This window comes from Megachile rotundata, chromosome 2 (genome assembly GCF_050947335.1).
Source record: "Megachile rotundata isolate GNS110a chromosome 2, iyMegRotu1, whole genome shotgun sequence".
Lineage (NCBI taxonomy): Eukaryota > Metazoa > Arthropoda > Insecta > Hymenoptera > Megachilidae > Megachile > Megachile rotundata.
Window position 1 is genome coordinate 22,835,004 of NC_134984.1, and position 26,939 is coordinate 22,861,942.

At 38.1% G+C, this 26,939-nt stretch overlaps 2 protein-coding genes and 1 long non-coding RNA gene across 7 annotated transcripts in view; all 3 read left to right on the forward strand.

The window, feature by feature from the left end:
• The window catches only part of LOC100880693 (Organic anion transporting polypeptide 30B), a 40,793-nt gene extending 25,033 nt beyond the window's left edge, over positions 1 to 15,760 (forward strand). The window contains exons 4-15 of one of the 4 annotated variants that reach the window (XM_076540572.1): positions 1,210 to 1,263; positions 2,052 to 2,157; positions 4,509 to 4,725; positions 4,854 to 4,997; positions 5,238 to 5,453; positions 5,529 to 5,636; positions 5,700 to 5,933; positions 6,053 to 6,866; positions 6,944 to 7,132; positions 7,212 to 7,363; positions 7,829 to 8,115; positions 10,103 to 15,760. In XM_076540572.1, the coding sequence (XP_076396687.1) occupies positions 1,210 to 1,263; positions 2,052 to 2,157; positions 4,509 to 4,725; positions 4,854 to 4,997; positions 5,238 to 5,453; positions 5,529 to 5,636; positions 5,700 to 5,933; positions 6,053 to 6,866; positions 6,944 to 7,132; positions 7,212 to 7,363; positions 7,829 to 8,115; positions 10,103 to 10,111 (2,530 nt within the window). In that variant the 3' untranslated portion in view covers positions 10,112 to 15,760. Of the gene's footprint in view, positions 1 to 1,209; positions 1,264 to 2,051; positions 2,158 to 4,508; positions 4,726 to 4,853; positions 4,998 to 5,237; positions 5,454 to 5,528; positions 5,637 to 5,699; positions 5,934 to 6,052; positions 6,867 to 6,943; positions 7,133 to 7,211; positions 7,364 to 7,828 lie in introns of all 4 variants that reach the window. The other 3 variants (XM_012293745.2, XM_076540570.1, XM_076540577.1) reach the window with 3 other exon arrangements.
• LOC143265965 (uncharacterized) lies at positions 10,129 to 15,760 on the forward strand. The gene is made up of 2 exons (XR_013040789.1): positions 10,129 to 10,267; positions 10,396 to 15,760. It is a non-coding gene; the product is annotated as an uncharacterized LOC143265965 (long non-coding RNA).
• A 987-nt stretch (positions 15,761 to 16,747) lies between these two features.
• Positions 16,748 to 26,939, forward strand: part of LOC100880917 (PRL-1 phosphatase) — a 40,383-nt gene continuing 30,191 nt past the window's right edge. Inside the window, exon 1 of one of the 2 annotated variants that reach the window (XM_012293748.2) lies at positions 16,748 to 16,894. The gene's annotated coding sequence lies outside the window, so the exon portion shown is untranslated. The remainder of the gene's footprint in view (positions 16,895 to 26,939) is intronic. The other variant, XM_076540771.1, reaches the window with a different exon arrangement.

Consider the following 26,939-nt stretch of genomic DNA (forward strand, 5'->3'; position numbering starts at 1 on the left):
GGAGTTTATATCATTATTTTATATAATCGTTCCTAAAAAAAAAGTACAGAAACAATTTAAATACAAAGAATCATAATGCCTTTTGTTCCCAGCAAAAAGCGTGAAAGCATACAAAGATTTACGATAGTACCCTCATTTCATTCAGCATTCGAGCATAGTATAAAGACTCGCGATTATATTTCCACCACATTCGAAAGCATTTTCTTTCACGGAAGAGTACGTTCTGCCTTTTAACCCTTTCACAATTTAAAATAAGAGCCTTGGGCAACGCGTTTAGCCTGGAACTGTTTTATTTATCGGTGCGTATCTTTATGAAACAGTCGAATTCATTATTGCACAATATTTATTCTAAAAATTTTGGATTTCAGGATTTAGAGATTTAGAAATTTAAGAAATTTTAAAGTCCAGATAAAGTGCAGATTTAATAATGGACGACCCTCCACCTTATGTCATTTTTCTTCCAGAAAACTACCGTGCTCGATAATTGCCTATATCTCGGTCTACGTTAAGGCTTATTACTACGATAGAGCAGAAGCATAATCCGTAGAGGTCCCTATGAAAGTCCGCGTAGAAAGCAGCATAAATCACTATAATATAACGAGAGACCATTGTACTTGTTCGTCGTACTCCTCCGTGGAAGGGTTAAGCAGTTTCCGTTCACTGAATTCGTTAACCGTATTATGTAAAATAACGATTGTGCGTAACGTTGAAGCAGCTAATGCGATAAAACGCGAAGGAAAAAAAGAGAAAGCCGTTTTAGAGTGACGAAAATATTTCGGCGGTCTTCTCTGTTGCGAAATCGGAGATCTTTGCAGTACGGACCGTTTCTCCGTCAAATTTACATGCAGAAATGGTACTGAAACGACCCTCGATAAAAATTGCAACGTAATTCTTCTTTGAAATAGCAAACAGTGAAAGTACGACCGTGACACATTTATCGTGAGCAAAATAGATTGTACACTCTTTTGTAATTGTTGCTTTCCATTTGAACCTGTTCTCAAATCATTAAACCGATGATTAATGCACGACGAGAGTCCTTTATAACCTATACGTATCTGTATATATTAAATGTTACAACTGTAAATGAAAAATGACAAGTCACAAAGATATTCGTAAAAACTTGTTGTTAACTCACATGCACGCATTCATTGTGCGTCATTTCGCACGAGATATTCATGCTTCCTGTTTCTTGTTCTTACAATTTTTCAGAGATTTTATCATCAAATGTCACAGCAGGAATCCCAGTGCTTCCATGGTGGACAGGTAAACGTTGCACGAATCTATCGTTTTGCATTTAACCGAGAAAATACTAACCGAACTAAAAAGATTTGCATTTGTTTAACTAACTCCGATTAATATCGAAACGAGTTCCACGATCCTTAGACTGCGGCGGTTGCGAGGACGGTGCAATTTATTTTAAAACAATTACGCGTAGTACCGCGAGAGATACGATCTGGGAAGCCAGAAGGACACGAAGCTTAAGTCAGATTTCCTTTTAAGAATAATCTTACTCGATGTAGTAAGGATTTGAAGCAACGCCAAGTAGACGGTGCTTAATAAACTCGCTTATTCGACTGTTCACATGGGAACAAAAATAGCTGCGAATTAGGATTAATGGAATTACGGCTCGTTAACTTGGAAATGCTCTCTCTGGACGGGACCCGAATTTCCTTACGATCGAATAACTGATTTTTATTTTATTCTCGGTTTCGTTCAATTACGGATTTATTCGTAGCCTTCGATAGATGCGATCAAGTGGCTTTTACGAAACTTCGCTATTTAAGGGTACGAAGACTTTGGGGATTCGGAAATTAGAAAAATTAGAAATTTGTTCATTTAGAAACTAGATTTACTAATTTGAAAATTTTTAACACTGGTAATTTCATAATATCCTAGTCCCTAATCTAGTCACATCAGCCGAAGTTAACCCGTCGCAGTCAAAGGATAAATCGGTATCATATCTGCTTCTCGTTAGCATCCGAAAATTTCTAGACTCGCAACAATGTCGTTAACATATTGTTCTTTTTTCCGAAACAAATGGACAAACTCAGAACGGAGAAAGAGAGGCCACAAACTCCACCATTTAATCCGGATTCGAAGGACTGTGGAATTCTGAGCTGCAGGCCGGCCTTTATACAGAGATTCGCCGGAATAAAGGTTGGTAACGAGCTATCCAGCTTGTTTACTTTTTTTCAGTTTAAATACGAACAAACGGTTAATTTTACCTTACTCTTGCGGTACGACTTCTCCAAAGGGTTAATGTTCCTCTTACACGTCGCAAAGAACGTGGTTAATGTATTTGTTCTACCTAGCAAGTAACTCTGAAGGGTTAATGCTTCTGTTACGTGTGCGAGCTAACTCGTGTTCAGGGTTGGTTTAACCCTCTGCGCTCTGACGATCTTATTCGTCGCCTTATGCGATACGAGGACATATTTTTTACGCGTTTAACTATTGAATGTTTAATCTCCCTAATTATTGCATAAGTATTACGCTAAATACTGCTGAACAGTATTACACAAGAAAGAGTAGGTAGAAATCTTAAATTTCAAGATTATTCGCACGCTAATCAAGGTTTTAAGATATCTTATTACGCGCGTCTATTTTCACCATAGCAGTGAACATGTCAAGAAAGGAAAACAGTGTATGAGGTCGTTAACGACCCCACCATCTTTCCGTAGTTATTATTAGCAAATAGTTTGAGTTTGGCTCGCTTAGTATTCAGCATCTATCTTCCATGATATATATCCGATAGTCCACAGCGAACGATCGAACGATACCGATCGTTATCCTAAGTCTCGATGACTTAAAACCTTTCGTGGAATGTCGGCAGCATTTCAATGTCGAGTATCCTTTCCAATGGTGACTCACGACACCTGGTTTGTACATCCGTGTACACCATACACGGTTAAGTCGGTTACGATACAATGTGCGTCACCGAAATAATTTAACAAACTGCGCCGGTTCGATTTAATCCTTTGCGCTCTCAGTTATTTTTCCACGATTCCGCGGTATTTTCGAACCGAAAGTAATCCTTTTACTTGAATACTTCATACGCTAAAGTGGTTTAATGGTATTTAAATTCTTTGCAGAATTTTATTACTTAAATGGACCTTGTCGGACCACAAAGTTTAACACGAACGAATGCAAATTAATGAGAAATTCAATTTTCGAGAGTGACTTCATTTAGTAGCTGCGCGGTGTAAAAGTTAATGAAGATAGATTCTGAAACTGATGAAATATTTCGGTTTTTCGCTGTTTCATTAAGCGTAGCGGAACATTATCATGGAAACGTTTTATCCTGTTCTCATCATCGTTAATGCGGCGTTTTACCTTCGTTAGTTAAAATGCACTCAAGGGTACAATGGTATCGAATCGATAAACCTGCTGCTTATCTAATCGGGCTTAATCGTTTGATCCGACAGCAGGGGGTATAACTAAAAATCGGTATTATCGACGGAACGAGTTTTTTTCTCTGTCGAGTATCCTTCGATTACGCGTACCATATTTTGCAAACGAATTGAATAAACATCGCGCGGAAAGATATCGAGAACGTTCATCAGGTTTGTTATGTCATTTTGTAAACGAATCTGTTTGAACAAGTGGTATAATTGGAGAGAATTTTAAGCAGATCTGAAAAGCCTAGAATTTTTCAAGACACGGTGACCATGAATAAAACACTTTTATTTCATGAAACATTCATGAGAATATGATTCTACGCCTTGGCGAGAGATAAGTAGATTTTTTAAACGCTTCCAGTTTTTGTCAAAAAATGCCTCGAATTATACGAATATCATCGAAACCGAAAGAAAATATAGATTCCGAGGAAATTTCCAAAACAGCTCGAAAAGTTACTTCGACTCGGTTTAAAAAAAGAAGCAGTTCACGTGTCTCGACACGAGTTAAAAAAACAAGAATGCCTGTTTCGCGGACGTTCGCGAATCTTGTCATACATATTTTTAATACACCTGTGTGTGCACAAGTGTCTTGGTCGCAGATTTCCGGCCGCCCGTAGCTGAGGTAAAATACGTCGCGCAACGCGTTTGATTTACCTGTACACGCGTCTTCCATTATCCATGGCTAAAGATTTAATTAACCCGCATTAACGACGATCCTTCGTGACGTCCATCGTATATTCGTATACTCGACAAACAACCGAACCGTTATTATTTTTCGAACACGATAGAAAATGTTCGTTCAGACCCAACACGAACTTCCTTCTTCGTAATAAGCCCAATTACATTTAATTTAAAACGTGCGCCACCAACACGAAAGTGTTCGTCCATTGTTAACCGTACACAATGCAATTGGTTGATGTATAATTAAGAAAGTATGCTAATTAGTTTATTGCAATAACGGAGTAGGCATTGCAGATGTATCTGTTTCGTAATACTTCAAATTTGGGAAAATTTAAGAACAGTGAACTCAGAAATTTGCTTTTGGAAAAGAAAAAGACAAGTTTGATTTGTATTTGAATCATGTAATGACGAATCTAATGATTTTTGTTGCAGGTGTTTGTGTTCCTCCTCTCGTTTCTCGTTACGCTGCAACAAGCACTTAGTTCAGGTTACATTAATTCTGTGATTACGACAATTGAGAAGAGGTTCGAAATCCCGTCCAGCCTTTCAGGCGTCATTGCAAGCTCCTACGAAATCGGAAATGTCATCACCGTCATTTTCGTCAGCTATCTAGGTAGCCGCAGGCATATACCTGTTTGGATAGCTATTGGTAAGCGAATCGATGTATTAATAATTCATAATTATACTATTCCAAAAGAGGACATCTTTATAGAAAAATTAGAAGTATAGGAGTATCGTATTTATAGAAAGTTGAATATTGCATACCGGTTGTTTCAGGCGCTGTTATAATGGGACTGGGATCGATGATCTTTATGGTGCCACATTTCACTGCTGAACCCAATTTGATGACGGCCGCAAATAACTCCAGTTCTGATAATATTTGTCGCGGAGTCTCGTTGCGTGAACAGGACATGGGATTGGGTAAATTTTTCAATGTAGTACTGTACCTATCAATCCTTAAACTGAGGTCAATAATAGCTTAGGTCTATCAAAAATAGTCGTAGCAGGTCTAAAGTTAATCGCACAAATTTTGTAACGGATCAATATGTACATTGTCAGTACCTCAGAGTGCTCGATAATTTTATCATTTATATACAATTCCGAATGTCTTATAAATTGCATTTTTGTTCGACGTTAAAACTGAAGAACCTATTTTCATAGGTCGTTTATCGTCTGGATTATCATCTCCTCCTCTGGGTCCGCATAACAATTTAAGAGGTGATAATTGCATTCAAGGATCTCCATCTACAGCTGGCCCTGTTATGTTATTTGTACTTGCTCAGTTATTATTAGGCTGTGGTGGTTCTCCTTTGTTTACCCTTGGTACCACTTACATAGACGATCATGTTCGACCAGAAAGTGCTTCTTTGTATATTGGTAAGAATATGTTATCTAAAAATATTAACAGTTCGCGAACAGTATTAAATAACACCATCAATTTCTTGGTTCTAGGTTGTATGTACAGTATGGCAGCTTTTGGGCCAGTTTTAGGTTTCCTTCTTGGAGCTTATTTGTTATCGTTTCACATGGATTCTTTTTCTGGAACTATCATCAGCATAGGTAATTAAGAAAATAAACTTCTATTTTGTAAGAACTTGTTTTTAATCACTTTCATGCGTGTAGATCCAGGTGATCATAGATGGGTTGGCATGTGGTGGGGAGGATTCCTTCTTTGCGGTTTACTCCTGATTTTGGTGGCAATCCCCTTCTTCAGTTTTCCAAAAACACTGCAACGAGAAAAGGAAAAAATACGAATCATCGAAAAAACAAAATCGGCGTCGCAGAAAGAGAAGGAACCATGCAAAGAACCGAAAAAGGAGAAACTCGATGATAGTGGTTACGGCAAAGATGTAAAAGGTACAAACGAATCACCTCGATAGTAACGTTACTACCGAGACACCGCGTATAATCTCTATTCGAACGACTCAAAATTTCATTTGAATTTTCAAAGGAGACGCGAACCATTCCCTTTTCAGATATTCCTAGAAGTATGTGGAGGCTCGTGTGCAATCCAGTATACGTGGTAACGTGTTTGGGAGCATGCATGGAGCTGGTGATTGTCTCTGGCTTCGTAGTTTTTCTCCCAAAGTACCTGGAGACACAGTTCAGCCTGGGAAAGAGTCAAGCCAGTGTGTTCACCGGCTCTATAGCGATACCGGGTGCCTGCATCGGAATCTTCTTCGGCGGATGTTTGCTCAAACGTTTAGAATTAAGACCAAAGGGAGCGGTTCAGTTCGTTCTCGTATCGAACATCATTTGCTTGGTGTGCTATGGCCTCCTCTTTTTCCTTGGTTGTGACAACGTGAAGATGGCTGGGACCACTATTCCGTACTTTAACAGCAGCACGAAGGGCCCGGAGCCCTTTCAAGTAAATCTCACTGCCGCATGCAACTTTGGTTGCGAATGTCGAATGACAGACGTCGAACCGGTCTGTGGAAATAACGGTCTCACGTATTTCAGCCCTTGTCATGCAGGCTGCACTGCCTTTAGCTCGAAATCGAATTTCACTAATTGTGCATGTAAGTTCAGTGTTGTTGCTGAAGGCTCTTTTTGTGAATTATATGTCCAGGTGGTTTATGCTCTATGCGTTTCTGTTCCAGGTATACATGGAAATTTAACATTATTGCCTCCTGCAGCCCCAGAATTCGCAGAAGTTACGGTAGTGCCGGTAGCTACTGCTGGTCCTTGCACTTCACCATGCAGAACTATATTTCCTTTCTTAATCTTACTTTTCTTTATGACGTTTATCGTTGCTATCACTCAGATGCCTCTATTAATGATAGTGTTGCGGTTAGTTTCAATTTTATTCCTCTTATTCAAAATTGTACATCATTTTATATCACTTTTAATATTCCCTTTCGACACAGGTCAGTCTCGGAAGAAGAGAGATCGTTCGCTTTGGGCATGCAATTCGTAATCTTCCGACTATTCGGTTACATACCCGCTCCTATTTTATTCGGTAACTTAATTGACTCTACGTGCTTATTGTGGAAAAGCACCTGTGGAGAAAAAGGCGGTCGGTGTCTTCTTTACGACATCGAGCAATTTAGATATAGGTACAGTGTTTATCGTTATAAGTTTCTAGGAAGCAATTGAACTCGATAAATATATTAAACGATTCGTTAATCTTTTCAGATATGTTGGACTTTGTGCTGGCATTAAGATTTTAGCTTTGGCTTTGTTCCTTATTGATTGGTGGTTGGTTAGGAGGAGAAGACAAATGGAAGACCAAGCGCCGTCTTTCACTGTTAACGAGTTTGTAGGGTCAATTATCAGTCTTGACAAATGTGAGTATGCCTTTTTTGCACTAGATAATTTTATCTAGCTCTTAATTCACACAATAGACTGATTTATTACAAGTCCTAAATCACGACCAAGTTATAAGTCAAAGATATTTATTTGCCAATTAGTGAGATAAGCTTAAATATTTCACTTTTTCTAATTAAACTTCTATACTAATTTTTCAACCTCCTTTTAAAATCAAAGAACATCCGCTATTAAAATTTACTTTTAATAATAGTAGAGAACATTTGGTCACGTTGAAAGTATAATGAGATCCATTTCAAGCTCTGTGATCTACTAAATGTTGAAATCTGAAATGTTCCACACACTGTTGTACCGAGGTGCTCATATATCCGCTGACAAAAGACTCTTCTGTTGACACTCATGTCAGAGAGCTCTTGTACATGAAAGAGCTTCAAGACCCCCTACGTGTCACGTATTACCATATTATTTATCCTGAAATGTTGCAGTGTTTGAAGAAAAACCACACCATCACAATACAGGAGACGGTGACGGTGTTACTCCTAATTCGGAATTACACACACCGTCATCGATCTCGTCACCAACGGAGCCTACGAAATCGACGAACCTGGAAGAGACTAGCTCGTCGAATCAAACGCAGGATTCGACGGAGACAGCGAATCGATCGAAGAACGCGACGATTGTTGATGTTCCCGACACGAGGCAAGCACCTCTTGCCATAGAAGAGCCAGATACGGAGGTGAAACCACTGACTGCTGGACAAACGGAAAAACTTGTACGGAACGTTTAATGTTTATCTCGCGTTAGTGGCTATGCAATTGAATATATCAAAGTGGTGATAACACGAGTCTGTGGCTAATTGTTTTCAGGTGAACTATCTATACGTGTTAAATAGATAATGATCATGAGTTATAGAGGTGATGGACATTTTCCAAACTTCTTACAGTTAAAGGTCCAACTATGGTCTAATTCTGTGTACGCTACTTGTTCACAGGATAAAAGATTCTTTATAACGACATGCTAACAATAAGTCATCTTCTGTACAAGAATGAAGTGTGAATTTGATAGAGTTTTAACGATTCTCAGTTACAAGGTGGTCTTATTTTAATTATGACACGGTTAAGTTTGAACTGTATTTCTGAATACCGTTCACCGAATTTAGAATCGCTAAAGGCGAGCTAAATACTACATATCAATTTTCTTCGTCGGTTCAATCACACAAGCAGTAAGTAGATAAATGTAGAAGCTACCACGAAAACTCATAAATAGGATGCGAATGTTTATACATTTATGATATCTCAATCTCTCTTCACAAAATATCGGAATCCACAGTCAGTTTGTATCGTAAATAAATATACATTCACAGTCGAATCATAAGACAGGAGGAAGGTTAAAGAAATACCTTTGCCTATTTATTTTAGAATTCTTCGTGTTTACATCCAATATTTTCATACTATCTTCTCTAAGTAAGTGACAGTAGTGTTTCTTGTGGATGGGGTTTTTTTATTGCATGACCCCTTACAGCTCTATACTATAAAGTAGAATAAAGTAGTATAATAAAGTCTATACTATAAAGCCTATAAAGTCTATAGTATCGTAGGAAACTGAAATAGAGCCACTTTGTAACTTTGTATCATTAAAATTCCGCATAATTATAATAGTTTCCTTTACAGAATCTCAGTTCCTTCAGAATCTATTATCCTTTGAAGAATAGAATAAGTGAAGTTAGTCTATACTTGGAGCTTCAACTTTCAGGGTCTTCGTTACTTTTATAGCTGAGTTCTCTCATAAATTATAGACAATGTGCAATATCGCCTCTATAAGTCGTAACCATTATTTTCTTAACACCTTGTACAACGTACGTTTATTATTAACCCTTTGCAATTTGACTTTTTTAAATAGCAGAATATTCTGTAAACTTCGTTAATTTATTCTAATATAATTATTGCAGTGAATACAAATTATAAGATAATACAAGTTTGCATTTTTGCTAAATCTTTCACGAATTTACATATATTTTAGACTGTGGTATTAAATTTGCACTTAAAGGTCACAGTTGAGTCACGAAGAGTTAAACATTTTGACACTAAAATCAGTCCCGCTGCTTAAAGATTGTGGGATTCGAGGCTAAAATAAAATAAGTATTATTGAAAATATTTACAGTATTACCACGCGTTATATTGCCACGTGTTATGTCGCCACGCGTTTGAAAATTTCTAAAGTTCACTGCCTAAAATAATTGCTTTTTCGATTATCTTGGAAGGATATTTAAATCAAGATACTGCACTAATATTATGTATGCCTAAGAACTGTGTTTAAAATGCAAAGGGTTGATTTGTACTATTTTAAACAGTAAAGAGAATGAAATATTATAACTTTGAATAAAATGATGGTTGAGTGATTCGTATACACACGTATGGTGCTAATAATACTTTTTTAACGAGTTCGAAGAATAAAGAATTATCTCATATCGTTCCGTATACTATCAGATACAGATTTAAATTACGTTGAAGATATTAAGTGAATCGTCTATTCTTGCATACACTTGGCGTGATCGAAAATATTTTTACAGCGGTTCTATTTGCGTGAAAGACAACACTGTTTTAACGTATGTACAAAATGATTCGCCACAGACTTGTCTTCTATGGTTTGGCTATTTTTTAGGAACTAATATCACTAGGGTGTACATTTTTACGGTGATGCGATATATATGTCAATAAGTAGGAACTTAAATAGGTGAATTAATAGCTCGTTTCTGTCAGGCAACTTGAAATCGACTTAACAAAAAAGGGAATACTAAAGTTCGCTCTGTGAAACGACTTTCAATGAAACGAGCCTTTGCACGGTTTAATACGAACGAAACATAGAGAAAGAGAACCTAGGAAAGGAATGGCCAACAAGGACAAACTGAAGAAAAAAGATACACTGTAAATATAAAAATTCCTGCCTTAAGAAATACAAGACTAGACAAACGTATATTTAAAAAATATATATATAACTGATTAAGCGGATAGATTTAACGATCTATGATAAATATGAATATCATTAATTGCAGATCGAGAGCTGCGATTTATTTTATAACTAGCGTTAGGCTTTCTCATGAAAAAGAAGTAGTCAATTTAACGTGTAGCGATGTAATACAGAAAAAAGAAACAAAAGAAAAAAAAGAAGTTAACACGAACGACGATCGTAAGAATAACTCGTTAACTCGTTTACAAAATACTTTTGACACGATGCAATAGCCGTACGTTTTTATTCTTCGCAGACAGAATGTTATCGTAACGAAATCACGCTTTTATTCTTTTTTTAACGAAGCGACACATGATCTCTAACGTTTGTTTCCTTCTGAGATGATGTATCAACGACACGATATAAACTTAAGAGCTTTCAGAACTTGAAGCGTATTTATGAAAAGCGTTTAAGCGATTTGTTTTCGTCGCAACGTTTGTTGTATACACTTCGTGTCCTCTGCGTAGGAATGAATTATGCTTCCAAGCTAAGAAACGAAAGAATGTAGAGAAAAAAAATGATTGCAATGGAGTTTAGCTATATGGCTCTGAATGAGGCTCTATAGTAAATGTCAATTTAGAATTACAACTAATTAACCTGTAAATTTTTAAATTTCCAAACTTCGAAATTCTTGAATCTCCATATTTCTAGATCCTCAGATTTTCAACGGGCCATATAAACGCGAGCCATGTAGCGGGACTGCACTGTACCGAGTTTTGTTGAAACAAACGGTAGCTCGACGAAATCATAGGGTCAATTTGGAAATCCGACTTTACACTGTTAACTCGGCTCGTTGTGTAGGGAGAGTCTACTTGTTGTTTTGTACCTGAAAGCCTCTCGTATCAATTTCGATGGTAACAAAAGATGAAACGATGAAAGAAACTATATAAAAAAAAACTCACTCAGGAAAATGAAATTCTATAGGGTGTAAGGGCACCTTTGATTCAATGGAAAGATATATAGAGAAGAGACACGAGTAATCAGTGCAAAAAAATAAAAAATGGAATCCTAGCTTAAGAGAGATAATTAACAAAGAAAAAAAAACAAAAAGAAAATATAATGTTACTCCTATCAGCTCAATTTTGTTTTAAAAGTATGAAAGCAAAATAACGTTGAAATTTTACAAGATGAACGCGTTTTAAACAGATTGATAAATAATTCTTATAAGAGAACTCTATTTGCATGAAATCGATGATTTAGACCGTTTTTCTCAGTCGCTTCGGGTATGAAATCGTTTTTCAAGATAAATATAAATATATATATACATATGCTTATATTAGAACGAAGTGAAGAGAAAGATAGGTAATTATATGTAATATGGTAAACCTCGACGAGTTCAGTGATATTATTATATGTTATAAATGTGATTGACAAATGATTTTATCTACTCGATAGAAATTTGGTAATTGGAAAATTTGAAAGGTTCGGAATCTAGTAATTTCAAATTTTCAAATTAAGAAATTAACTACCTGTTATGTACGAATAAAATTATTTTGTAAGCTGACTTTTATAACATCTGCGAAAGTCACTGAAATCAACGAGGTTTCCCTATTGTACAATTACTGAAACGAAAACTAACGGAAAAAACATAGTCTTAATTTTACACGGTCTCGATAAACTATATGCTAAAGTTGTCACAGCATTTACTTACGTTTAAACACTTACCCCTATGTACGAATATATCTCGCACGCTGTTTAACCCGCGTCACTGTCAATTTTTCAAATGTGTAGTCACACGCTACTCTCTCTCTCTATACATATATATGTATATATATATTTTAGAGGGAAATTTTGATGTTCGAATGACGGTGAAACGTCCGCAGAGTCGATCGTTCGAAACATTTTAAGAGGCCGTGATGATCTCTCCTAAACCGCGTATTGTGAAGAACTTATATTATATATGTATACATAACTACTTTGTGATATAAAACAAAGTCGAACGATAGGCTGTGTCGGACGGACGTAGAAGACTCTGGAGAGAAACGTGAGGGGAAAATGTGCTGTGAATAATAGAAATGGAAATTATGAAAGAAAGAAAGTGAAAAATGAATACGCGTCGAATCAAATTTCATTTGTAATTTAAGGCTGATTTATATTATTTATTCGAAGTAAGCGTTTCTACTAAAATACATACAACTACCAGTTCCTTTTAATTCACTACATTTGATAAAAATTTGATTCAGAACGAACGTCAGGTTTCTTGCGCCAATTTTATATCGTTCAATATTTTTATACGAGTTTAGAAAAATTCTACGACAATTTTTTTCGATAGATCGTCAACTAAACTAGTACATATTTGACGTTTTTATTAACTAGATTATTATTTGTAATACACGATACAAACGTGGAAAAATAACTCGTCTGAAAGAATACTATAAATCAGCTTTGAAACGTTGTTTTGTTGAGCGACGAGGAGGGATGTCAATTGTTCACGTCATCCACCGCAACTGTACATAAAAAAGTAGTTAGAACGGTTTATATCGAGCAAACTGGGGATGAAGGAACACGCGTTACGTGTAAAGTACGCGTATTAATTAGGTCCTAATTGTTAGGAGTTTACGTGATTGTTAAACGAGCGATCACGATCTTCTGTTTCTGCAAGAATATTTTTGCGTTAAAGGGGAACGAACGATTCACTCGCGTTCCGCACAATTTTTCGATCATGTTACTTAAATAATTTTTTTACGAATGATTTTCTCGGTATTATACATTTCGTAGCGAATCATGCGTGCGTGTAAGAACATTTTTCTTTTTATCAATTTATCAAACGCGTCCCGTGTCGGATTGATTATCAATCGTTTGATACTGTCGATCATTTTTTCGATTTACTTTTGAAGCAAAGAGCAAGTAAAACATATTATAATTATAATTTTATTATAATCAAGCATTATTATGTAATTATTAATGCGGATTTGCCATGAATCTTTAATTGTACATGACACGGAACTCGATCATGCCAATATCTATTCTCAATTTCATTTATACATCATTGTTTCTATTATTATTATTACTATTATTATTATTATTATTACTATATTATCATAAATATCATAGCGCTTTGACTATCAGTTATACTAGTATACTCATCGTTAATTAGTTTAATTCCGTTTATTTGTAGCCTATTAAATATTTAGTCGGGAACGATTGTTTCTGTTTCTTTTTCCTTTTTCTTTTTTTTGGTTATAGGATTTAATTTATTGTACACTCGGATGCAACGTAGGCTTCTTTTAGTTAAGAGTAAGAGGAGAAATTTTAGGGAAAATTCTGGGTGAATCCTACGAGTACCGTAGAAGATCCTAAAAAGAGAACCCTGGGAAAGTTGTAGAAAGTCTTGAAAAACCCCTAGGAAGAATCCTAAAAGAACGTTAGGGAGGCCCAAGAAACGATTCTTGCAGAATTCTAGAAGAATCTAAAGAGAGCCTAATCTAGCAACTTGTCGAACAAAATGGCGGCAGTTGAGTCACCTGTTCTCTTACAATTCTTATCAATTAAAGGAAGCCTAATTTGTACGTGACCGTACGTAAAACACATTCCCAAGCCACAGTTAAAAGGAGCAGAAGCGAAAAGATAAAACAAACAAAAAAAAGAAAAGAAAGAAGATATATAACAGAGTTTAGAGAGGATTGCGTTTAAAGTATTAGGTAGGAAGTTCGAAAATTATAGCGACGAGAATTAAATTAAAGAATGTTGTGTACATAGATATTGACTATTGTATATGATTAATATAAACCGCTTATAGATGTAATGTATTTTTTGTAGGGACCATAATATATAAACAGAACAATATGAGACATGTTAGAATGGTACCGATAAGGGTGATACAAGTACGATTAGGGCGATGTTTCGTGAATTAAGAAAAGCAATACGCGTTTGCTTGCGGGAGGAGCTGAGCGTGAAGAGAAGAGTGTCCTGAGAATTATGAATTCAGAGATATATTGTACAAGCTCACTAAACAAAATTCTAGGTACACGATGTCGAGTGTTTTCGAGTCTGCGATCGGCGATAAACAGTTACATTTTCTTTGTGAAATTCCCAGAAAAGACCTGGTTATCTTTGTGTTCTTTAACACGGTCTTAACTGTGTCTTCTCTGCGAATCGAATAATTTCTTTAAGAATATTGAAGTTAATTGCCGTTCAAGGCTGCTTGCGAACGAGGCCATTAATGGAAATCATTGTAAATTAACGTGGTTTAATTGTTCTGTTGTACTAAGATTGTTTCTCGTTTATTTAACATTTTAAAGTTTGTATAGTTTATAGTCTTAAATTTCTTTATTTAATGGAAAACATTACAGTATAGTAACTAAATAATATTGTACATTCGGGAGAGACAGCGATAAAGATAATTTGAACGTTTCTAAAGTTTTCGATTCAAAGACAACTTTGGTAGAAGAAAAACAGCCTTGAACGTGAAATTCATCTTCGAACCGTTAACGAATGAAATTCCTAGGAAAAGATACTTCATTTACAAAGTTATAGAACATAAGTAGTTTCATATTCGCAGGACTACAGTTGGTCCCAAAATAGTAAAATGAATTATGTTGAAGCGTCAGTGACGACTGAAAGCATTTTAGTCCGACTCCAGCAGTTTATAATGCGATGCCATTTCATACAACACAAACAAACAAACAAGCACCCACATGTACACAGTCGTATACACCGTACGTCACTTTGTTACGATTATTGTATATCGAATATTGTACGAATTCTCACAAAATGAGATCGCTTAAATTTAATCGACGAGAGCAAATCACCTGATCGATGTGTTCGTTCATCGAGGAGAAACGATCATTTTGAATGAAATTCAAATTGATGGAAAAAATCACATCGATCTCGTTGTTGATCAGTGTAACACTCGAAATAATATGCCTTAAAAAAAGAAATGTAATTCATAAGGATCGCTGATGATGGTACAAGTGGCGAGCGGAAATCAATGGTGACGGACGATCGTAATTTGCGGAGACAGAGAAATATATATAATATATATATATATATATATACATATATGCATATATATGTATACATATATAAAATCATGTTAGGTATAAGTAAATCTCGTATCGTCGATTGATTTATCGTTTACTCGATAATTTTTAAACTCTTGCATAGAAAGTATGCTGTGCGTGCGTGAACGAAAAGACACACCGTGTTTCGTTTCGTTTTTAGGCAGAACATTCATGTTTTCGTATCGACGCGTGCGAATCTCTTCCTTAGGTTCGAGAACGAACACCGGGTGAATCGTTAAAATAGTTTTTATTTCATTCTTCTTCTTTTTCTTTGACCCGGAGATGGAAAAAACGACGAGCGTCGTCTTTTGCTCATTCCGCTGGGTTCAAAACTTAACTTTTTTTCCTCTCTCAGAAGTAAGGCACAAACAATGTATTTACAATGAATAAATGTTTTGAAAACTGTTACATCGCGCCTGTTCATTTTTTGCTAAATGAACTCACATCTAAAATATTTCTGAAGAATTTCCAAATCACCAACTTTCATCTTGTCTGCATTCCCTGAATCCAAAATGTTCAAACTTATAGATTCCTAGAATATCAGCTTCTTAGAAATTCATTTTAGAAAACATTTTAACACGATTGGCACTGTTTTCCTTCGAAAAGATTACCATACCGTGTAGTTGAATCATATCTATAAAAAACAATGTCTATTTGAAAAGGTATATCCTTCAAAAAGTTATTTTCTAAAATTGTCCCTATTTCTGTAAAACTTGTTCGATCTTTGTACGCTGTTCATTAGACGCGCCTTGTACGGACGACCTACGTCAAACAAATAAAAATAGCCAGGTTCGCGCACGTGTCGTCGTATAATAAATTATCCGGGCGTCAAAAGGCGCGAAATTTAATTGAATGAACTCGCATTCGACGCATTCACCCTTAGAAATACTGCGCTGCGTGAAAGGTCAGTGTAATTTACGTAATATCCAAGGGTAACATTTTTCTAGCACTGTAATAGATCCAAGTACACTTTCAGTAGTCACGAAGTCGATATGGAGATAACTGTACAAAGTGCTTTTTATTTCTGAAATATCGAATTTTTAATTTTTCGAAATCCCAAGTATCAACGTTTCTAAAGGTTCCTTATTCGTCCCTGTTATAAAACAACACGCTATTCATGAAACCGGAAAATCTAGTTATACTTGGACAAAAATTTTAATAACACAAATATGCATTATTATCCTTAATATTCGTCTTAGTAACAGTGGTGGAGTTTTCACGAGCTTCGTAGCGAACAAATTTTACAAGATGAACGAAAAACAAAACGAAAATGGTATTTCGAAACGTTCTTCGTCGTGAAATTAGCATCCAATCTCCATACCACCGTTCAAATGTTACGCGCCACTATCCATCGACCAATCGCGCGTCCGTACGACGTAGCCACCTCGCGGCCTTGTTCGGCCACTTCCGTCAGTTGTCCACAGGCTTCTTTGGCGTGCGGACGTACGCGAGTGTTCAGTGTGTTCTGTCAGCTACGGAGTCGCGTTTTCGCTAACGAACGCCCTACCGTACCTTCCATATTCAATGTGTATGGCGATTAAGGTGAGTGTGGAAACGAACCACTTATTATAGAAAGTCGAATCGACCTTCGAATACGTGTTTTTGCATCGAGTGTCCAACCGTTGGCGAGAAAAGTCGATCGTTGCATTCGCGGCTGCCGTCGCGTTACACGCGCGTGTCCTTCGTTTGGCTGCGTGCTTCTCCCCGTACATACACATATATATACTCGCATTAGGTGTGTTGGTCGGTTTGCGACCTCATGCGTGTCCGTGTGTGTGCGTATATGGGCGCGCGCGCCTTTGCGTGCACGAATCGGCCCCTCGAAATGCGTGTGTGCGCGGACGACGAACTCTGGCGTCCCGTCGAAACCCGCCGCCACCGTAGTTCGCTCGTTCGTCCCTTCGTTTCGAAATAAAATATCCCTACGCATCGGTGCTCGGTAGGATGAGTTGTTTTCCGAAGGAAACTTTCACGCTAGGGTCGCGTCTGCATTGTTCTACAGCGACGAGCCGCGTATTCCGCGAACGGTTCCGGACGACATGGCATGCCATGCGCCGAAAGGCTTCGACTATGATGGAGCAGACCCGCATTCCTTCGCCCGAGGAGACTGAAAACGCGTTTCGTTGGCCGTGTAAGGAATGACAGACGGTCGAGAGCTGTCAACCGAAACAACGGACGCAGACACGCGGAGTGCACGCCATGGCCACGCGTGTTTCTGTTTTGCAACGCGTCGTGTGCGCTTCTGTATAACGCATCGCGGATATCGCGTTTACAACGGATCGGTCAAGAGTGGTTGTAACGTTGGTAACAAGTGGCAACAGTTAGTCTTTTTTTCCCCTTGTGGGTGTCGTTTTTTGAAGTACCTACCGTGATGGGCAGGTCAGGTGTTGGTCGGTGAGGCTTTGGTAGCGGTAGATTATGCACCATACTGTTTTCGACGACTAGGATACATCGCTCGTAGATTACGACAGTAAATTCTTATTATATTGCCAGTTGGACGAGTTTACCAACACGTGGACTTTCATCTACACAGTGGCGCTCCCAGCTATCGTAACGCGTGGAGATACGGGCAGATTTCAAATTGTTAACTTTTCTAAGTTTTTAAATATTCACATTTGCAAACTTTCAATCGCTTTCCATGAACCATGAAAATATAATAAAAGTTTATTGCACCCGTCTGAATATCATAATACGATCGTTACGATAGAATCAAATATTTCCTACAGTCATCACAGGAATATGAATTTTGAACGTTCGTCCAACTTGTAATTTAACTTCGTTTAACATAACCTCGCACGGGCAGATTTAACCTAACACAACATTATTGTATCTTTGTTCGTTATGTTAGGTTAATTCGTCTCTACTTATCTCGTGTTACGGTTAAGACTGGGTTAAGTTGGTTTTACTCGTAACAAGTGACTGTATTAGGTTAGGGCTATTCGTATTAAATTAGGTTAAATTTAGTATTTATAGTCGAATAGTTGAAGCATCGAGATAGAAATAACATATTTGGTTCGCGATGTGATAAGGCGATCCACAATGATCGATCGTGGGCACACCCGTTTCACGGTGAAATTGAATCGCTTTGAACCGCCTTGCTGTCCTGCTACAGGAGCACACTGACGTCATTGTTTCCTTCCGCGCGAATTAACATGGCAGAATTTCGCGAGTTTAAATTCGAGCGTGTTATGAAGTTGAAAAAGAAAAGAAACTTTTTAACGACGCGTGCACTTATACTTGTTACAAAGTTTGTGATATAGAGTTACGGACGATTTGAATCCGGATACCGGAATATTTTAATCTAGCAACGTTGAAACATTAGTCGGTTACGATTCTACGATTTTGTAATCGATTCGCATGAGAAACGTTGTTCGACGTTTAATTAATCGCAATCGGTAGAATGATTTTTTCGTGTCGGTTACGTTTACCATTTTGTTTCGTGCGATTGATGTAAACGGATGTAGGGAAATGCAACACCAACTTGCGAACAACATTTTTTGTTTACGAAACCAGATGATATTTCAACCATCGCAGTTAACCGCATCCTAACTACATGGACGAAAGGCTTTGCAATAGTTGCACGAGGTGTAAGCAGTCTTGTAATAATGCGATTCGTGTTTATCGCTCTCTGGTTGACGTCAATCGACGCACGCATAAACTTGCGGTTCGTAAAAATAATTTTTACTAGAATCTTCTAAAATCTTAACGCTTCAAATACGAGGAAAAATTTTCGAATTTTAACCGAGTATAATATTTATTTGTCGTATATATAATCTGCTATGAAAATGTTTGTTTGTTGCGTCATGTATTCTGATACGAAACGGAACGAAGGTATTGAAACACCCTTTGATTGCAACAAGTGTGTCATTACCTTGTATGGTCCAATTACAAGAAGAAAAAAGACAGCGTGACGTTCGATTTGCGACACTCGTGGATGGCTGTTCGAAATAATTGCAAATTAATGGACTGCGGAACAGTTGAAAGATGCACGCACGACCTTGCGTCACTTGACGTCATTCGACCGGCGAACGCGTTGGGGACCATAAATGTATTTTAATTTATTATAACTCGGTGTCGAGATCGCGACATTTTTAAGCGAATTGTCGAAATCAAGTCGATCGATTTCGGTAGTTCGGTGCTCGCTCGATTTCGGTAAACATGGCAGGAAATATAAATATCCCCAGATATTCGAGCTTGACATTACCGAACGGACAATCGATTTCGATTTCTCGATCATTTGAATGAACAGGAAGTTTCATTGAAATGCATTTTCGCTCGGTACGATAGCGATACAACGTGAGTCATTTTCCAGAGTGACGCAAAACCGTGACATTGGTTAATCTGATAATTTCGAAGCAACCGATACATCTACGTACATATTCGCTCCTCATTTTTACGCGATAAACATTTCTTGTTAATATCGTATCGATATCGAATAATTAAAATAAAATATCCTTGAATAGTTAATTAGCGAAGAGTTAATTTTTCCACGAAGTTTATTTAATTGCAAGCTACAAACGCAAGTTCGGAGAATTAATGTTCCTCGGCTTCGTATGACACAGAGCATGATTTTTCTGAATAGAAATCTTATTATCCCTTTGCCGTCTCGCTTTACAAGACCACGTGCGCATCTAGTTTACGCGGGACATCGAATTACGGCCTCGTCGTATTTCACTTATGTGATGCTTATTAAATTCAGCACACGTCACTGGATCTTTTGCATCTCATTGTCTCGACCGTCATAATCCATCGTGAACAATTACCATTCGAAAGAGTTACCTCATTCTTCAGTTACCATTCGAACAAACATTTTTCTGCGCGTTTCGAGCGAAATAATTAAAACGTTGATACGGCCAAACTATTACTGTATCGTCTTCGTAACTATAGATAGACCACCGTCCTAGTCGGTTCGCTTCCTCTCTTTTTTCTATAAATCGCGATTTTTGCGAAGGGAACTAAAAGTCGGAGCGTAAACGGGGTTGCGAGATACGCAGACTATCGATCGACATTCACTCGATTGTTTCGCGAGTGTTTTCTAAACGCCCCCTTTGTTTCACCTCTCAGGGTATTGTTCTTTGTTGCCGATACATAACTGCTCGTTACCATTGCGAGTAAAACGCGTGTCACGTAGATATTTACACGCTCGTTCGTTACGTTTCGCGTAACCCGTCTCCCACAAAAATTCACAATTTTTTCGAACACGATCCACAGAATTTTTTACGATATCCTTCCGACTGAAGGACTGTCCGTGACGCGTTTCGATGCGGAAGATCGATCGAATAAAAAACGAGTAATTCGGTTAAAGTTTTATCAAGAACTCGTTCTTTGTTGAAACTGTACCGCGAACTTTAAATCAGGAGATTTAGTTAGCCGTCTCGCATGATCCCTTTTAGTTTCAAGGTAGCCTTGCGAAACCAGAACGCATAAAATCGGGCAAAAATGTGTCAAGGTTGCCGATCGATTGATGCGAAATAACCGCACTGTAAAAGCTTAATTACTGCTCGGAGTAAACGCAGAAAGCGATCGAGATCGCGTACAAGTTTGCTAGAACGCAACCATCGAACGAAGCGTAGCGGACTTTCATTCATGAAATTGTGACACGTGCTTTTCCCGTTCTGTAACGTCGGTCTACCGGATTCTGCTTTCTGATCAAATTCATTCACGCTGGAAACACGTTCTAACATTAAGGGGTCATCCGATTTTCAAATTAAAATTTCTCTATTCAAAAGTTTTTACATTTCCAAGTGAAATTTTAACCCGTTGCCGCACACTTTTCATTTGACGATCGCGCTCAGAAACGCACTTTTTTTTCAATTATTTGTGACTGCCAGTGCACGACGACTATAGCCGTCATTTGCGGCAACGGGTTAAATAGAAAGCGTGCGCATTCTGTAATAAATGAATTTATCATTAATTTTAAAAAAAATTTGGGCCAATTCGAGGTTGCTCGAATATTTCTTGCAGCCCGTTTTGTAGGTCTGGGCCACGATTGACCCGAGTCGTTCAAGGCTCGAATATATTTTTCTTGGACAAAGTTTCGATGCTCCTTTTCTCCGCGAAATTCTCGGATGCCGATCGTTCGGTATCGTCGTCGATAACAGCTTCCAATAACGCCTACGACTGGCAGAATCGAAGCTGGTTTCCTGTTATGTAAATTGCATTACATTACATAACGGTGAACGGTCGGAACAGGAAGCGAGGAGTGGCTAACGCGAAGCTAATACCAAAACTCTATCCGTGTTGCTGCTCATTAACCACGCTCGTACGTTACGCGATAAAACGCGGCTTTCGATGCACTTTCCATTCAAAACCGATAACAATGTACGTTAATAGAATCGCTGCTTCGAAGGTCAAGCGACGAGGGAGGAAAGACGAGTTGACTCGATATTAATGTTTGAGCGTTACTTCCTTTCCAACGGATAACAATGTCCGCTCAGTTATTAATTTAAAGGTAAAACGAGCACACAACTAGATGTGCAACGCGTATCGAACAGTCGATCTGAACCATTGTTCCATTCGTATTGAGCGTGAAAACGACTTTTCAGGTAAACGACACTTTGAACACAATGTTAATTAGCTGCATCGTGTTAGGTATTCGATTATCGTTAGTACTAAGTATTCGTGTATTTTGTAAATATTAAGTGTTATATTAGGTGTTAGGTATATTAAGGCGTCGCATCAGGTATCAATGTATTAGATGTTTTATGCGAACGCGAAAAAAGAGCGTTTTCGCAGCCTTCACCTTCGGGCCAAGGTTCGTCAGCGATAGAATGATTAGACAGAAAAAAGAGCGAACGAAGCGCAAAATGGGCACAATGTGTGCACACGCGCGTTCACCGGCGTGCACGTAACACGAGGAGTGTGCAGGGTTGATATATCTCTGGTGTTGGTCTCGTGTTTCCACCAGCGAACGCGACCGACCACCCTCGGCATCGAGATTATTCTCCAAGACGCTTCTTCTTCCTTTTATCATCGCCACGTGTCAGATTTAAATTACTATCGCGAGCAGACGGGTCCACGGGTTACCCGTGTGCATCATCATTCGACCATGCTTCTTTGGTTACGCTTCTTCAAACTCTTTCTTCTCCTTCTTGATACGCGAAACCTTTCTTTTTCCACCTTTTCTCGGAATTCAAGCTTTCTGCTTCGTTACGGTTGCCGAGGAAGATTATCGTACCTGTAATACTCTAAATTGCTCGTTAGATCGTTAGGGAAGTCCATAAGCACTTTATCCTATTCAATTACCAGACGCACCGTATGCGTCTTCGGGAAATTCTTGTACAAGTCTCGATAATTACTATCAATTCGCATCGATAATTACTGGCGATAATTTTCTTTTTAAGTTCGTATCTTTATCGAAGTTGCACGCGGTTCGTTAATCGTATTAAGGGGATAAACCCGTGGAAAATTTTAGTGCACGAAGGCCACGATGCTCCGGGAACCACGTTTCTTTCCACACACGTGTTAGACTCGCGTGGGAAGAAGAAAGACTTCCCTTCTCAGTCATAAAACATTCCTCAGGGATGTATTGTTCGGATTCATCGATCCTCACCTTCAGAATCCGTTGGCGCATCTAACGGCTTCCGCTTCAACAAATCTATTGGCATCGTTCGGCTCGCGAACAGAGTGGAAACACTCGGTTGCATGGCAGCTGCGAAATTTCCATTTCAACTAAAAGAAAATTATGCGATCATACGTAGAAATCGTTTTACAAGCTTATACATAAATTAGGACACCCTTTAAAAAGATGCTCAAATAAGTGTCTTTTTGGTGATGTAACAGTGTTCGTGTTTAGTACAGTAATTAGTAAAATCGTAACCGTTCATAGGATATTTGGTGTAATTGGTTAATTAAATCTAACCCTTTGCGCTCGAAAGGTGACTCTCAGTCACTTATTTAATATCAGTCATTTTAATTAATACAATAATTTGAAATAATCATTTTTTAACTGATTCTATAATATGACACGTGTGATGTATAAATATAGTGAAACAAATAGTGGAAATTATTAGTAGAGGAATATGTAGGCATTTATTGGTTTAATATTGTTTGTAAGACCCGTTATATGTTTATTATAATTCTTGGAAGTGTGAATGGAGTGAATGAAGGTGTTGCAAGTGGAGACGAATGATCGTTGGAAAATGTATGAATGCCGTTAATGTTTAATTGATTTGCTACCAGTGCTTTGCCATCCTTAAATTGTAAAAGACGTGTTTTAAAAGATTCAATAAAATATTTAAATATTGTCCCATTAATGAAATGTTTTAAAAAATTCAGAAGTGGGATAGAACTTGAATTTGTCGTGAGATTTGTGTCTGGGCGGTAAAAATTGTGTTTCGTGCAATTTTCGTAAAATTATGACACGCGTGATGTTTAAATATAGCGAAACAAATAGTGGAAATTATTAGTAGAGGAATAGTAACCTCAAAAGAATTCATTTCACTTTTTAACCAAGTTTTCAAGTTACTGCTTGCAAAACAGTGAAATTGCCTTCGAGTGCAACGACGTTAACTTAAAATCTGCAGTAACGTAATTGTTCGAGAGTGGCAGTATAGGTAGAGGAAAAAGACTGGCAAGAAAATAGTTCGGGAGGAGCAACAGGCTCCTCTGTCTCCGGTGAAATAGTCGCGCGAATTGAAAAGAAGCAAAGGGGCGCGAAAGCGAGAGTGGCCACGCGGTGGTCTATTTTCGAGAGCTCTTTGTTTTTTCCCTTTCGGAGCGCAGGTGTATCTCCTCGAGTGCGTCTCTTTCGCCACGACTTTTCATCTATCTCCCCCGGTTTCGCTCGACGAACAATCTTATCGTCTGTTTGGGGTACGACACAATGTTACATAAATTGATTCCGCCACGACGCGGGTGGTCCCCCGACGCGGATCATTTTACGAGTGCACTCGGCTCGTACGAGCTACTCCCGGTGCAACGACCCTGCTTCTAATCGAGGCTCCCGAAATTCGAGCTCGTTAACTTCGCGAGAGTCAAAAATTATCTTCTTGTAAATCTTATGTGCAGCATGTAAATTTACAAATTCCTGTTTATCTTTATTCCATATTCTTCATATAGGAAACCTATTCTTAGGTTTCTAAATATTAAAATTCACAAATTTTTCTTATCAGCAAATCTTTAGATCTCTCAGTCCTCAAATTCTTACACGTACTTTGAAATTGATAGAAGTTCATATCCCTACACTCTCAAATCTCAAAGTTCCAAATTGCTGTCTTTACAACTAATTCGAAATTTACCGCCAAAATGTAGAGAATAAACGTGGAAGTTTAGACATTCGTCGAGTTACATACTCGAAGACGCGTAGCGCGAAACGATTGAAATTTCGGCACATCAAACGCGTGTTTCGTTGCGGTGTACATGCGTACACGATACGAGCGATAGGATTCGGTCGAGTCGATACAGGGAGCCGTGCCACCCTTGGAGCCTTTCTTGTCGCAGACACAACCGATACGGATGATGTTTCACGCGCAGACAGCTTTGTTTTTGTCATTCGAGATCGTAATGTTATGCAAATACGGTAATATAGCCGACAGAGACGGTTCTTCCCAGCGATGGACTAGTAATCGGCTCGAGTCCGCGTGTCACGTACGATGACACATTGTGGTTCGTTTCGAATATCGTCTCGACGTCGACGTTTCGAATGATTCGCGAGAACCTTAGTCTTCGCTTTAGAACTGCCGAGTAACTGCGAGGTAATACGAACATTTCCGCCCTGAACAAAATTTAATCGACTTCCGTGATCAGCACCATCATGTATCGTGGTTATAGCTGCTCGACGCTAGATTTACGGAACCCGTCAAAATGACGGATCTTAGATTTCTCATTTTAGATTGCGGCTGCTAGGAAATTTTTCTGAAGATCTTTTTGTTGCCCTAATTTACTCGTTCTGATTTAGTTTCAATTTAACCCCTTGGCTACTGTGGGCGCCTACAGGTGCTTAGAAATTTTGTGTTTGTATTACTGAGAGCACCTATAGGCGCCCACTTTTATACCAACAGTTTTTTTCTAGCGATTAAAAAATTTTTATAAAAAAGAGTTATGACGGCGTGTTATACCATTTGTCATTTGTATTACCCTTTGTACGTAAAGGAAGGATAAAAAACTGTATAGAAAAGCTTTGCTTTTAGAATATCTGACTTTTTATTATAATAAATAAGACCATAATCACATTTCTCAGAAAAAATCACCGTAGCGAAAGGGTTAAAAAGAAGTGGCTATTAACCCCTTACTGTGCCATTTATTTATGAGGTGCGTCAGTCAAGACTAACCATTCAGGACTATAACATTAAAACGAACAAAGAAAATTAAAATGTTCTAAGTATTTTATATTCAGGGATCCTTGACAACGCAAACTATAGTTGGATCTAAAATTCAAGTTGAAGAGTATTCAAAATTTGAGTAACATTAATCGCATTTGAGTTGTGAGTGCGTCGCGAGTGAGACTCGTCAAAGCACGGGAAGGGGTTAAACGTATTAAAGGATAATGGCAAGAGGGTGAAATTAGCAGGTTGCAGTTGAATCTGGTGAAAGTGCGCGAATTAGCAAAGAAATATAGAGCAGCGTTTAGGTCAATGAGCCCGCTGCGAACAAAAAGTTCGCGCCGGTGCGTTGTGGCGAGCAGTTTCGGATGTTTTTGGCCGCTCCTTCTTTCGTATCCTTTGGTTAGCCACCCACTCGACGAGTTTTGTTTGACGAGCAAACGATGGACGATCGAATTCGTGGAAAAACGTTGTTTCGTCATTTACCGCGAAACAATAAAGCGCTTGCGCGCGCACTTTCCAGTTGACCGGCTAATTCGGACCTCGTTGCAACTTCGCAACTAGTCGAAAGTTTTTCAATTTCTCTCGTCGTTTAGGTTAATTACGCGACTGTAACACGGTTAACCCCTTGCGCTATAATTGGCCGCGTCAGTCAGAACTAATCTGCTGCAATAATAAAAGCTGAAATGTCGTGTCAATTATCGGTTGTTGACTATGCAAATTATTGCTCCTGAACTTCAAATAAGCGTACTAAAAGTTTGAGTAAATTTGGTCAGAAAATATGAGCGCGTCACGAGATTCGAAATAGTGCAAGTTCAAGTTTCTTCTTGGGTAAAGTCGGAGAATAATATTTTTACCCTTTGCAATACTTATTTTTTATTACCTACCAACTTTATTTATAAAATAGATCAAAAAGGGGTTCTCAGTAAAATGTATCGCAACAGTGTGCATATTTGACAAGTACATTTCTCTTTTATTACGAACAGTGAATCTATTTATCTGAATTATTTATAAGATCCAAGGGAAATGTGATATCGAGCCACATAGGAGTGCAAAGGGTTAAAATTGCGTAAACGTGTCACGCGACATTAAAATTAAAAATCGATAGAGATCGGTCGTTGATGTTTTCTTTCGCGATGTCTGCATAAAATTGTTGCGTAACTCGTCAATTTAACGGTTAGCCCCGGGTAATTAGTGGGGCGACAATGGGAACAGCCGGTGCAATCTGAATGCGCGACAAATTGATACATCACCGCAATATGAAAACGTTTAAATTGTCTCGGAAAAGTACGAAAGAACGTTTTCGTTAGCATCTGTTGCACATT